Source organism: Dermacentor andersoni, chromosome 6 (genome assembly GCF_023375885.2).
Source record: "Dermacentor andersoni chromosome 6, qqDerAnde1_hic_scaffold, whole genome shotgun sequence".
NCBI classification, from domain to species: Eukaryota; Metazoa; Arthropoda; class Arachnida; order Ixodida; family Ixodidae; genus Dermacentor; species Dermacentor andersoni.
This window is the reverse complement of record NC_092819.1, coordinates 39,279,243-39,293,807: the sequence shown is the minus strand read 5'-3', so window position 1 is coordinate 39,293,807 and position 14,565 is coordinate 39,279,243. Positions and strand designations below refer to the sequence as shown.

Sequence of the window (14,565 nt, the reverse complement as noted above, 5' to 3'; positions counted from 1 at the left end):
CGATGCAGCAACGAAAAAGCTTGAGGCTGCTGCGAAGAGCTAGCCGCTAGCTGTATTTCGGGGGCGCTGATGTAAACAGCAGCATGTGGCTTCGTCCAACTCGTCCCAGCCACTAACTCCTGTCCAAGCGGCGTTGTCAAGCTTATCCGATGACAGTCGAAACCAAGAGCCGACTGTATGCGCTCAAAATGTGCCAGGAAAAGATATTCGAATTGGTGCAACTGCAGAGGTACTGCGCAGCGCGTGAGGGAGCGGGTGTAGTTAGTACAGAAGTCGTCGAACGCACGCGCTCGGTGTGCGGCATCGAAAACGGAATCTCATTTGGGTTTGCCACAAACCTGCTGCCTTCCCTTCCTTACTCGATATAGTGCCAACCTAGATTTTTCTGGAAATACACTTCCTAAACTTTTATCTGGAAATTTATTAGACATACCAAGGGCACGGGTGGCACATTCGCTCTTCAAAGCATGCGCGTAAAATGCGACGCAGCTTGCCAGAAAGCAAAGTAGGTCACTTGGCGACACAGAAGGCACGGATTGAAACCATAGCTATAGATTTCGCCCACTGCACTGAGCTAGCTGTGACCTCGCATTAAAGAATAAATAAATCTCATAATCAGCGTAGTTGTAAAGCAAAGCTTTTACGACCGGACATTACAAAAAAAAAGAAACTATTCATTAGAAAGTGAGCGCATAGCGGAAATGGAAAGAGAGACCGACCAGTAAGAAAGAAATCTGACTAAACATTTGAAAAGTGCCGATTTCTTTTCTTTCTTTTTCTCTCTCTCTCTTTGACCTCTGTCTCGCTCGTCGCGTCCCTCATTAGATAGGTCTCACGCCTCGTTTCTCATTCACCCTTTTGGGACCGATTCATGCCACGCTGATTGATTTTCAATACTGCCCTCTCGCCCACTCCCCGCGGACTGACAAGGCGTGAAAGTTCGGATCACTTTTCGACCTCGCGAACAGGTCGTTCTACACTTGGGATGCGCTACACGTATCATTGACTTGGAGATTTTTCGTCGTTAGGATCAAACAAGAGCGAAGCAAAAAAAAAAAGACATTACGGCTTTTCGGCGAAACTAGGAATGCTTGATTACCTTCTCACGCGCAGCAACTATTGTCCGTTGTAGTGAAGGAAATTGGAAGCAGCGTAATTGTGTTTGGCCGGATAGAAGTAACCGTGCGCCTCGAGGAACAGGATATTTCCAGGCGAGCACCCCTTCTCTCGTTCTGGATTCGCACATTGTTTCCAGCTACAGCCAACGCAGTATGTCATCATCATCATCATCATCATCACCACCACCACCATGCTTTATTTTCACCACGGACATGCAGAAGGTGAATTGATATAAATTGATTAGTTAAATAAATTTAATTCGATTTCAACAACGCGAAATATGGCTTCACCTGCACGAATTAGTGAGTCTAGAAGTCACTCAATTTCAAAGCCAGAAGCAGCGGAGAACATGGTTTTGCAACTCGAGTCTCCGGTTTACTATGCGGGAAGGTGAGCTTGCCTTTTGGCGACGCCACCGATTTCTGTGCTCGTAGCATCATACGTCAGGTCGGCTAAGTACGCACGTTTTCGTACGGTTCCGCAAGTTATCGGCATCTTACAGCGAAAAAAAAATAGAGCATGGAAGTCGCAATAGGTTCAGTGAAACCGCCATCTTTCTAAAAAAAAAAAAGAAATTATGGGGTTTTACGTGCCAAAACCACTTTCTGATTATGAGGCACGCCGTAGTGGAGGACTCCGGAAATTTCGACCACCTGGGGATCTTTAACGTGCACCTAAATCTAAGTACACGGGTCTTTTCGCCTCCATCGAAATGCGGCCGCCATGGCCGGGATTCGATCCCGCGACCTCGTGCTCAGCAGCCCAACACCATAGCCACTGAGCAACCACAACGGGTTTCTCTCAAACAGGCGTTGTGTGCAAGTATATGTAAGTACACTTAAAGATACTTGCACATACCAGGTGGCCTGTAACTAGTGTTAAAGCAACTTGGGAAGGGGGTTGCTTTTTTAAACCGAAGGGCTTTCTTTGCCGCTTCCCAGGCGTTTCGTGTTCGTTGTAGTTTCATCGTCGAACATATTCGTTGACTTATATAGATAAACTGGGTCACTGCGCATGTGCTGATTGCTGTCTCTGCCCGAGTAGACGAATTCTGCCACTGGGTACGCGCTCATTCTTGGCCAATTCCCCCGAGTGGAAGTGTCGCATGCGACCGAAAGGTTATGGGACATTATATATATTTAGATCTGCATCGCGGTTGTGTGTGCATACAATTATTATCAAGAACGTTCCCCCGACAAATATCCTACAAGGCATTTGACTGAGGTCTGTGCGTTGTTTCTTATCATGCCATGCTTAATGCACTGCCAACACAAATGCATGGAAACTTGTAGCATTTCATCTGTGGTTGCTTTTCTTGGCGCAAAAAATAATTTCTCATTCGTTCTCTGTAGGTGGTTATTTCGGAGTGCCTCTTTCTCTTTCTAAAATTTGGGCCTTTCTAAACGACTGTCTGGAGAGCTTTATTGAGTCGCAGCCGAAAAATAAATGCTGATTAGAAACCTTTTCCTTACGTTAAAAAAAAGGAACAAATCTAAAATACAGGGCAATGCGCGTCAACGTCTTTGAAACCCTTAATTCAAACTATATTATCCTGTAGACATGAGATAAATGATCGCATTGGCGTTCAGAAACTTGGCGAAAGCATTGTCAGCACTAAACACACAAACCTGAGCTAGCTAAGCAAAAATTTCAAGTGAAGAAACGTTCAACAGCAGTCTGGCACCACTTCGTTATTTGCCACTCTCTCTCTTTCATTTTTGGCCTGAGTTAGATCTGGGCTGCCAAATTTTCAGTAGCACGGTGCGCCAGACATCCGCTCTCACGTTTCAGTCATGCTTGAAACAGAGACAGAGGGAGAGAGAGAAGAAAAATAAGATGTTCGCTGCCGCCGGTCTCTCCTTGACATCCTGGACAGTGCATGGAACGATCTGGCCGAGTTCTTGCATTGCTAATATAAAATTGTCATCGCACCGCAGACGGCCTTCAAACGGGATTGCCTTAAACAGTAAAAAAGAAGAAAGTGAGAGAGAGAGAACACGATGTTTTTCTTCTTTTCTTTTTTCTCGCCCTTCTTCTGTTTGATCTCTCCGCGTACTCAATAAATATGCACATGCGTAATAAGACAAGGAAAGCCTCTATCAGCTTCGATATGTTTGCATTTCTTTGTGAGGGCCCGCACTTGTTTTGCTCCCTTTTGTTGTATGCCTCGGTTATGCTTTTGAGAGAGCTCGAGGCGCCTGCGTTTTAGTGTTCCCTTCGGCCCTCGTAATGAAAACGCAAATGTGATCGCACCAGGAAGTGTGGAAGAATGATGCCGCCACTCTTTCGTTTCATGGAGTGCGTGCCCAGCAGGAAGAAAATATATTGGAAAAATGTAACGGCAATTGGGAAAAGACTGACGCAGCATTTCTACCTGAACAAAAAGCAAGGAAACGCTGATATCCCATCTCATCTCGTCGTTTTCATATCGTTTCCTGAGTGGCCCTCATAGCGCAAGATAACATAGCTGACATTGGCAATATATATATATATATATATATATATTGAAAGAGCTGCAGAGCAACAAAATTTTTAAACAATGACTCGCTGCAGAATGCCAGGCTAAATTAAGTGGTCAGAAAGCCAGCAGGCGAATACGCGTGTTCTAAAGAAGAAAAAATAAGTTCACTTAAGGAAGAGAAGTTGAACGGTGGAAGATAAAACAAGGCAAAAGGAAATATCTCAGTGCATGTATGTATGTGCAGGGTTAAGCTGCATTGAAAGTTCTTTTTTGTTTCCTTTCTTTCTTTCTTTTTTTTTGCAGAGCAAAGAAGATGTTCCCACCCCATCTGCGCGCTGCGTACCTAGCATAGTAGCCGGTGCTTTCTTTGCCCACTAATTCTGCTTCTTTGTACTACGAATGGTGTTACAGGCTACAACTTTCGTTCTCCCTGTTTCTCTCCTCATTTAGTGTCTTCCTCTTGGCAGAACGGCACGCGTTGGCCTTCAGAGAACTTGCTTTCCCTTATTTCATTTTTTTCTTTTATCGTTGAAGTTGTTCCGCATCACTCGAAGGAACTTCGATGTTTTTTTATTTGTTTCCTGCCCCCGCCTAGAAGATACGGCACTATTGCACCGTGACATCGGGAGGACAGAATGCTTTGGAGTTAATGAAGAAAACAAAGAAAGCCGCAATAAACGTTATAACAGGGTGTGGAATTTTTCGTTATTTCATAAAGAGTATTTCAGGGCCACCTAACTGTCGCACAACATATACCAATATAAGATAGGGAGCGTGCACTTTCGCATCAACATGACAGCTTAGTGGCTATGGAGAGACGCAGCGGAGCTCGAGGTAGCGGGTTCGAACCTTGCCACGGCGGTCACATTATGATGGGATCGAAATGTAAGAACGCTCATATACTTAGATTTAAGTGGACGTTATAGGACCCCTGGAGACAAAATTATTCCAGCGTGCCTCATAATCAGATCGTGGTTTTGGCTCGCGGTAAGACTTCTGAATCTACCTTTTTTAATCGAATATAAGCTTTAATAGTTAGCGAACGCAAACTAAAATACGCCTTTCCTATTCCGCTTCTTCATTAAATTCGTCCGCGCAATCCCTCCTGACCACTCGTGCATTCTAGGGCATGTACCGATGAACTTTTCGTCATGCATAACAGAAGCGAGGTGTCACTTTCCTGATTGAACCTGGCCTCGCGCTGCGCGATTAAAAAGCAAGCGTTGTAGAATTCACAGTTGTCTCCGAGTAGCGTTACATTTACCTTACGTTGCTTTTTTGCTCCATTCTTTGCTTATCTTTCGGTCTGACATTTTTATGCGAAGTATTGTTGACGAGTTCAACACAGTTTTCTGCAGCGAGCACCTGCCATTTTCGTGGGCTGATTCTGAAGACAGTGCGTAAAATTGTGGGTGATTCCCATGGGTATGGGCCATTCGGAATGTGGCGCTCATCAGTGAACCTCTTTGACGCCAACTTAAGTGTGTGCCTCTAGGTATGTGCGCTTGTGGCAACTGGGAGAGAGAGGGGAAAAAAAGGAAGGAAATGTCGGAGGTTAGCCAGTGTAAGTAACGACTGGCTACCCTGTGCTTGGGAAAGAGGTAATGGGCATAGCAGGTGATACAAATAAGAAATGAAAAAAAAATATTCAGAAGCATTCGCACGATAACGCGATGCTACGCGCTACAACTTTCAAAGTCGGTCGCACAAATTACAAGTCCTTAAGAACTTGAGCAGAGCGCTTAAGCCCTCGAGTGCCGAAAGGAACCTGATCATATGCCATTGGGTATATGCCCCTAGGAATGTGCCACTGAATAAGTGCCCCAGAATTACCTTGCAGCCTCCTTAGCAAGTCGTATGGGCGAATGGCCTTACAAAGGTTCACCCGCGCCTCAGCGTCTGCACGGCGTCTATTTGGCGTTTGCTCGCTACCGTTATCACGTACCGTGCTAGAGCGGGGCAGTAAATGAACGATGCAGTAAACAATCAGGCTTTTATAGCGATCCGCATCGTCAGCGCAACACCAATGCTAATGCTGTTGCGACATCTGCAAACTAGAACTGAAACCAGCTTTACGGCTCGGTGCCGTGTCTGCAGCCCTAGCAGCGTGAAAACTAACAGTCGATCTCAATAACTACTACGAAACATACCAATTGATTTGATCTCAGTTTGAGATGAGACTTAGCGATGACGTATTTTGCCGCTTGTCTCTTGCTGACATGGCGGAGAGCCAGTAACAAGCGCGAATTCGGCTCGAAGCGGGTGGTCGGCGCTGCACGGGCACTGTCATGTTGCTACGGTTAGGGTGGCTATTACGGTTTCTGCCAGTAACTACCACCGTAGTTCTCTGTATACGACGCGCATGCGCAAAGGTCCTAACATGTCCCGTGTCACTGTACCGTATAAGGTAGCGAGCAAACATAAAAGCCTCTAGTATAGCCAATAACCATCCAGTGTACGCGCGGAACTATATACCCGCTGCGCAAGGTATTGCCTGTGTACGCCTCGTAGCTCTGGCAGTGCTGCAACCAGCTTGTAAGACGGAGTATAGAGGACTGTCCGCGGGCTGCTCTTGTACGATTCATCACCGACGCCACCTGCGTATTCTCACTTGCACCCTGGGTAACGGCCGCTTCGAGACTCCCACGTTGCTGGGTGCTCCATTACAACATCGCATCTGCACGAACTCCTAGCTCGCCCCCAACGTGGAGCCGGCGAAACACGAAGTGAGAAACCAAAAGTTATAGGTTACTGGCAAAAAAAAGAGAGACAACTGCGCTAGGAAGGTGTTATCTATACGTGCGAGGTGTATGCAAGGTAACGCAGGTTGCATTGATGATTGATGCCGAGCACGCCGTCGCACGCCGGCTTTCAACGCAGCACGAGAACGGCTGCCAAATTCCCCTCACCAGCATCTCTGTCAAACAGTGCTTTGTGTACACAGCACGGTAGCCCCAATGTGAGTATCAGACTTCCTTCTGCCCCCTTGGTGATATGCATACAGGACCCGTGGATGCGCTATAATCATCCACCTATCATGCAACATTTTTTTTTTCTGTATTACGTTTAGATATTGCCTCAAATGTAGAACGAACGTTATCTACGTGTCAATTGATTACAAGACAAAAGATGAAGCAGCGCTGGACACGCACGATGCTCAAGAGCCAAAAGAGAGAGACAGAAGAAAGGGGAAAGGCAGGGAGGTTAACCAGATAGGAAGATCCGGTTAGCTACCCTGGGCTGGGGAGAGAGGGGAAGGGTAGGTAAAGTGATAGCAAAGTAGAGATAAAGAAAAAAAGGAGCACAGGCATATAATCACAGTCCGTCACTGTCACCGCATACCGTCACCGCACAGCCCAGTTGCACTTGCAGCACTACAAACATCTGTTTAGGCTACAGCCGCTTGTCAAACTCGGTTGCCCTTAAAAACTGCAACAGTACCATCGCTCAAGAGCCAAGACAGCAATTATAATTATGGTGAACACACGCAAGCGTTTCGCAGCTGAAGCTAATCAGAAATGGCTTCGAAAGTAGCAAGAACGCTACAGGTTTTCAGAAGCCTCTCACCGCAAGACATACCTTTTCGACTGAGGTGGTTTGGAGATCGGACGGGTCCTCCAAAACGAATGCAACATCTAGTGCCGTTGGAATGCAGTGCCAGTAGTTTCGAGTGTAGGAATTGTGTGTGGCTTAACAGCTTTACACCTGCTACGTAGGCTCTGAGAGCTGTGATGTCTCTGTGAGCATTTAGGAAACCACAGCAGGCACCGAACTGTATCGTGCAAGTATGAAATTGTGCGCATAGCAAATAATTTTTTAAGGCCGAATTCAAAAAGCTTTAATTCGTAAGTGCTCTTTTGCATTGATCGGCCGTCTTCACTAATGATATGTCGAGCATAACCATTGGCCGGAATTCGCTTTTGCGAGCAATTCTATCGTATAAGGGCTTTTAATGAATACGTGCCTTGTTCATCAGTAGGGTGGTGGTGCCTGCTCTAAAAACCAGCTGCTGTCGCAGCAAAGGAATTCTGAGGCCGAGAGAGAGAGAGACAAAATGGAAGACAGAGAGGTTAGCCAGTGTAAGTACCAGCTGGACCCTCTGCTAGGGAAAGAGGTAAAGGGAATAAAAGGTGGCAAAAGAAACAAATACCGGAATAATAGCTGAAGGGACCTGGACCTGTATTCACAAAAAAAAAAAGAAGAACTCTGGCGATTGAATTTTTCGGTAGAGGGAATTCTTACCAATCATGATGTCAGACATATGATTAGGAAAGCAGCCGGCCAATGACAAAAAGAACCGACGATCACAATGATTCGGAAATCCTTCCCTCGGTTTGAACACATAATGAACGATCATTACAATTTCTGGGGGAAAGAAGCAAGCCAAGGGAAGCAAGCGTGGAGTAAAGAAAGTGAACGCATACATCCACCGATGCCAAGACCGCAGACCGACAAACAGCTCGCGCCACTCAGTGCCACTGTTCTTGGGTCGGTGCCGAGTTCTATACCGGCGAGGGCGCGTCGAGACTGCGCGAGGCGTTTCCAGTTTTCAGCTTTGTTCGCCTGGCCTAATTAGTCCATATTTGACACGATTCACGGCCTAAATTTTTCCTCCTTGTGAACGTATTTTGCTATTTGCCAAAATATGTTGCGTGATTTTGTTTCAGCAAATTGTTCTTTTAATATAACTATTTAAAAAATTCATGTCTAGAATGACAAATGGTATGACTGATACGGCGTCGTTGAAACGACGCGCGGTGTGCTCATGTCATGCGGCGGCGTACTTAAGTTTTCAAGCTGCCAGCTGCATTTAGACTTACGTTTGGTTAAATACCTATCCTCACGCATGCCAGGTTCATGCGCTAGAAAACGACCAAGGAAAATTGCCTAAGCGGACGTTGCCGGCAAATTCAACAGGCTGGCGCATTTCGCTTGAATTATTTTTCGTTTCAGTACCTATCTATTTGTTACGCTTTAAGTTTCTCATCTGCCGAAGTACAAACCAAAGTCAAGTTTTAAACGCGTGCTGTGGTGAAACGCCCAGGTTTGGCGGATGATCAATTATAGAGTTTCCTGAAGTTCTCGCCCGTAGTATAGCCTTTCAAAACATTTCGTTTTTCGAATGATTGTAGACCCCTTTTCGTGTAGTCTGCCTCATACGTGGAGAGAGTAAAGAAATGGCGCCAGCGTAAGCCTCCCGCGACCCTTCATTGATCATGTACTAACAGCAAAGGAATCATGTGTCTTCTTGGTGAATATGAACATGGATAAACACTAGCAAACATCCACAGTGGTGAAGTTGATTCGAGAACTTAGCGTTGTTCTCCTATAATGTAATATACAACATTTTATAGCTTTATCAGTTCCTTTAAACGGACGTGTTTAAATAAAGTAAGAACTGCGTTCCGAAATATAGTGCCAAAAGAGCCGCAGTGTGAAAGAAAAACCATTATCCGCAGTCGTTTATACGTTCTGCGCTCGCAGTACAAAACCGGCGATTAAATTTCTGCAGTGCCGCTGCACGAAAATCGTGCTATATATTTTTCTAATGAACGAATGTAGTATACCCCAACTTCGCGCCTAAGCGCATCCTATAACCGTTCATTCGCCCGCACTTTTACGTTCCTCATGCAGCAAAAAGTTTTGGCATTTCATTAATCGAAAGAAAGATATCTAGGGACTGGATGGTAGCGAGCCCCTTGACTAAACCGAACGCCTTTAATATAACGCTCATCCCGTGCCTTATACCGCCCCACATGATGTGAAAGTGTGCCATTTGCTGTGGGAAGGCGAAACTAAAGCTAAATGAAAATAACAGATTCTCAACGTATGTTTGAGTAATATCTGAAATAACAATTAAGAAGGCTAGTTAGACAAAAGGCGAGTGCAGATATGAATTCACTGGATGTATCACACGGTGTCATTTGCGCCACCCATTCCCGAATCTCCACTTACGAGTGCCACAAGCGTGACCTTGTGACACCTACCGGAATCCTTTCGCTTGCTCGCTCATTCCCGTTGGTATTTGCTAATGAACCATCACTACACATCAATGCACCCAGATCACATTGTGCCATTCTCAAACGAACCCTCAAGCTAGTATACACTCACCGACTTGAATGACATTATCCTTCAAGTCCTCGCTGTTTGCATCGCGCAGGTAGAGGAACGTATCATCCAACGTCGTCAGTCCGGCGCCAAAAGTGACCGCCTCCACTGTCGTTTCCGCTTCGGTGACTGGGGCCGTGGTTTCATTGGAGCCGCTGGCGACCCCGCAGGACCACGTCAAGGTGAGCAGGAGCCAGGTGAGAACGCGTCGCACCACGCACCACGTGGAGGCATCCATACCGCCGGAAACTCACAGAGATGCACACAAGAGGGCGAAAAGCGTACGGAGGAGAGTGTGGGAAGTAGCACGATACTTCACTGCACAATATTCCCTCTCTTCCTTCAGACACGCACGCACGCGAGCACTCCCTCTTCACGACTCGGGGAACGGAAACCCAATCACCCAATCATGGACGTCCAGCGTCGATTACCGCTTTGCAAAAGCACTCGCCTACCTCACACGCAAACATATACACACAAGAGGCGCTCTTCGCGCAGTTTAGCTCTTTTTCTCTCTCTTCCGCTTCTTCTGGGTTCACGCGATCGAACCAAATTAAATTAAAACGCGACGAGTCCGTTGCCGTGCGGGCCCCAGAAAAGTTTCCTCCTGGACCGCCAGAAAAAACACCGTTCCCCCCTCCGTCGTCGCGCCCCTTGCAAATCGCGGATGCTTCCCGTGGTTCCCAGCGACTCGGCACCTCTTCCTCAAGTATACACCTCTCCTCCAACCCCAACCCTCTCTCTCTTTCTCTTTTAATTTTTGTACTTTCACTGTCGTTTGCCGTGCTGGCAGTGAATCAAAGTGCTGGTGCTGCTTCGAGCTTGCTGAAGAGACAGAAGCCGCGGGACCAGTAGGAGGCGCTGCACTTCGTTCGGTAGCCATTTTGGCAGCGAGGAGACCGAAGGGGCGAACCGAGAGCTACGCTTTGTTTGATTTGCTGCCTGAGCAGTATTTTACAGATCTTTGACGTTAGTGTGCTGGATTTTCGCTGCGTTTCTTTGGCTTCTCCGGTGGTGACGCCAGGCGAGGGAGAGACAGAGATAGAGAGAGAGAGATGCGATGCTCAAAAACAGCACCGGAGAGGGTGGCGCGGGGGAGGCGACAAGGCTTGTGCGAACACACTGGCACCCGCAGTGTTGTCTCCTGAGAGGAGGAACCAGACGTCGAGGGAACGGGGGGAGGGGGGGAAACAAATATACTAAGGACGCGTGGTTATTTCGGGCCACGCGAACCGCGGGATCGTCCTTCTGAATTTAGGAGGCCGGCCATAGGCGCGACAGCTTTTCAAAGCTCGCCTCGCGGCGAGAGTTTGTAGCCGAGGAATGTGGCGGCCGCTCTGCGCCTTGCGGCAGGGCCGCCAGCGACGAGGAACGGTCGCCGGCTGGACCGGAGAGACGACATCTCAGCGTAATAGCGAGACCGCGAAGGAATTGAGACATCTTTCACTGAGCGTCGGCACTCGGCTCACAAGAGCCGTGGTAGGCTGTAGCTGGCGGTAACTGCGATACCATCGCGGACGCTTTGAGCAGTACAGAAACAAACACAGGAAAGAAGACACACCAAGACAGTGCTGTCTTCGCCATATTCGTTTCTGCAGAAACCCGCTATGTGGCGCTACATCTATTGGTTTCCTCGGTAACTGCGTGCTACATTTAGGTAGATTATGAGGTTGCTTTTATGAAGCTACCTCCAACAGGCGCTTCTAAGCGCCACTCGTTTGCTCAGCCACTCTGCTGCGAACTGTTCCCTAATTCTCCGTAGCGCTGCATCTGCTGTCCCACTGGTTAGCCCAGTTGTTAGCTCAGGTCATGTAGCCCCGATTGATCTGTTCGTACAGCTATAAGCCAGGAAATAGCGGGGATTCAATGTTTGATATCCATGCCAAGACGAATCTTAGTTACCATACGAAGCCTTACTTCTGTGGTACTCCTATGGGTTTATTTTGTAGTTCTCTAAACTTCTGTCCATCCTGCGGGCTGTGTGCGCGCAGTGCTCGTTCTCTCTTTCGCTTCCTCTTTTAGTCTTCCTATTCCCCATTTCGCTTATCCCCGGTGTAGGGTAGCAAACCGGACGCTCACTCGGTTGACCTGCCTGCCTTTCCTCTAGCTGTTTGCTCTGTCTCTTTCTCGCTGATTTAAGATGGGTCCAGAGAGAGAGAGAGAAATAAACGTTTATTATACGAAACAGTGTCCCGAGCGAGGCCCGGTATCACCCTAAGGTGGGAAGGCTCCTTAGTCCAGGAACCCTCCGGCTTCGACTGCCCTCTTGGCCCTGGCGACGAGTTGTCGTTGGTCTTCCAGGTCCACGAGGGTTAGTTTGGCCTCCCACGTTTCGAATAGGTGGTTTGCTTCTTGTGCTCGTTTTGCGTCCATTTCTGGTTGCATTTCGCTTCCTTCCTGCCACGGGCATTCCAGGAGCAAATGTGCCAGAGAGTGTCGGGTACGTTGCAGAGTGGGAAGAGGTAGCCGTTGAGCGTCGGGTAGAGGCGATACATCATCGTTCCGTGAGTGTACGTATTACTCTGCAGGCGTCTAAGGATCAGGCTTTCTTCTCTGCCGAGTTTAGTGTGAGGTGGAGGGTGCACTCGACGTTCGAGCCTATAATGTTGCAATATGGCCGAATAGTTGGTGGATACGGCCTCCGCCTCTTCTGTCGCGGGTCGGAGAGTGCGTGGGAAGATGGGTACAAACTGTTATTTTTAACGGCGCTGTCTTCCAGCTAATGTAAATTGTAGTAAATGTGTACACATGTTGGAAGATGCAGCAGTGTCCTCCTGTCTCTGCTTTCCGGTAGTTCTGTTTTTTATACGGCGTTGTCCATCATATTTATACGGAATTTCATATAGCTCAAATCAGTGTCATGTTTACCAACGAAAGGTGCTCTAACGAACGAAGCTGGCGAAAGCATTGAGACTACTGGAATTCTCTTAATAAAGGGAGAATGAGACATCCACCCAATGGTAGCGATTGCTACGAAGGAAACCCATATGGGTTCCTTGGCAGAAAAGCCTCGTAGTTGAAGAAAAATTCATCATGGTCCCAGACTCGAATCCGAGACCACCACTTTCCTGGGGCAGCCCCTCTACCATCTGAGCTGACCAGGCGGCTAGCAGATGGCAGGGCGAAGTCGAACTTAGCAACTCGAAGCAAAGGCCAGAGCTTCACGCAATAGTTTTGCGGAAACGCGCAAGGTGGAAAGAATTAATTAATGAAGGGAAAATGAGACATCCACCCAATCGTAGCAGTTGCTACAAAGGAAACCCATACGGGTTCCTTGAAAGAAAAGCCTCGCAGTTGAAAAATTTGTCCTGGACTCGAACCCGGGGAGACCGCCTTTCCAGGGCAGCTGCTCTACATATGAGCTAACAAGGCGGCTAGGAGATGGCAGGGCGAAGTCGAACTTAACAACTCGAAGCAAAGGCAAGAGTTTGCCGTAAAGTTTGACGTTATTTCCATGCATTGCTCTCGCTCTACCTCTCTGCGTTTGCTCATGTTAAAGAAAATGGTACCGCTGGTGTTACCTACAACTCGCTTGGAAAAACACGGGGAAGGCTGGAGATGGAAATTCAAGACGGTGAGTAAAACGAAAACAAGGCGAAAGCCGGAGTGAACGTTTCGACAAGTGGTTTGCCTTCTTCAAGGCAAGTCTTGAAAAAGACAAGTCCACTTGCCGACACGCTGCCTTCGGCTTTCACCTTGTTCTCGTTTTGTTCATCGTCTACAACTCGTTCGCAGCTTGTCTAGTGTATGGATATACGACAGTCGGATACATAACAAAATGGCATTAGCTTAGAACCGAAGGTAGGGAGAGAATGCCTTTGTCCTGCTGTCCTTTTTCTGCACTCAATCGAATCCCGCTAATATCTTTGATCAGTGTGAATAAGAAACTGCGGACGCGTATGCAAGATTTGGGTGGTTGGGTCAGAAGCGGTGCTTGAGAAGCATATTAATCACTTGATAATAAAGCTATTTTTTTTTGTCTCCGAATTAATGGCGTGATTTACGGCAACACGACGAGCCAAAAATGAGCGAGCTAATTCGCTCTCTTTTGTTTTAATCCGACTCTCTTCTCAACAAACAACGAGGCATCGCTTTTCTTCTTTCTGCCTTGAGACGACCACTTCCTCGGCACAAGTTGAGACAAAGCCGTCCGTTTTATTCTTCGCTGTCTTGTGAATGGTTCTCTGTGCCGCCGCTATAGCACAAAAGAGCGTGCTTGCGCAAAGCTGTACACGACACTTGTACCGTGGGACTTGAGAAACCCACCCCCGCTTGGTAGAATTGCTCCACCAAAGATGGTGTTGAGCAAGAAAAAGGCACGTGCCTTCTCAAACGCCAATGAACCCGCCCTGTGAGTTATACGGAAAGCTAAATGGTAAATGTATTTACCGATTTACACTGGAAGCAAAATGCTATGATTAGCAAATAAATATGCAAGATACACAGAGTCCATTTGCGTTGTTTAACATTTTTTTTTAAATTTATTGCCATAGTTTCTCCAATCATGTAATGCAATGCACCTAGCTGGTCGTCCCATATTTCTATTAGAGAGAGAAAGAGAGAGAGAGAGAGAAAAGAAAGGAGAAAGGCAGGGAGGTTAACCAGATGTGTAGATACAGTTTGCTACCCTACGCTGGGGACAGAGGGGAGGGGGAGGTAAAGTGATAGCAAATAGACATAAAGAAAGAAAGGAGCAAAGACGTACAGTCACAGTCAAATACTGTCACCGTTTACTGTCACCACACAGCACAGTAGCCACTTGCAGCACTATAAACATCTGTTCAGGCTGCAGCCGCGTGTCCAATTCTGTTGCCCTTAAATAATGCAACAGTGCCCTCGTCGCCCTCCGCTGCGATGGTTTGGGATCTCGGCATTCT

General features: G+C 47.3%; 1 protein-coding gene across 1 annotated transcript in view; it reads right to left on the bottom strand.

Annotated features, from left to right (window-relative positions):
* The window catches only part of LOC126521931 (glutamate receptor ionotropic, kainate 2-like), a 105,138-nt gene extending 94,818 nt beyond the window's left edge, over positions 1 to 10,320 (bottom strand). The window contains exon 1 of the mRNA XM_050170676.3: positions 9,692 to 10,320. Within this exon, the coding sequence (XP_050026633.2) occupies positions 9,692 to 9,926 (235 nt within the window). The 5' untranslated portion in view covers positions 9,927 to 10,320. The remainder of the gene's footprint in view (positions 1 to 9,691) is intronic.
* Positions 10,321 to 14,565: the final 4,245 nt, after the last annotated feature.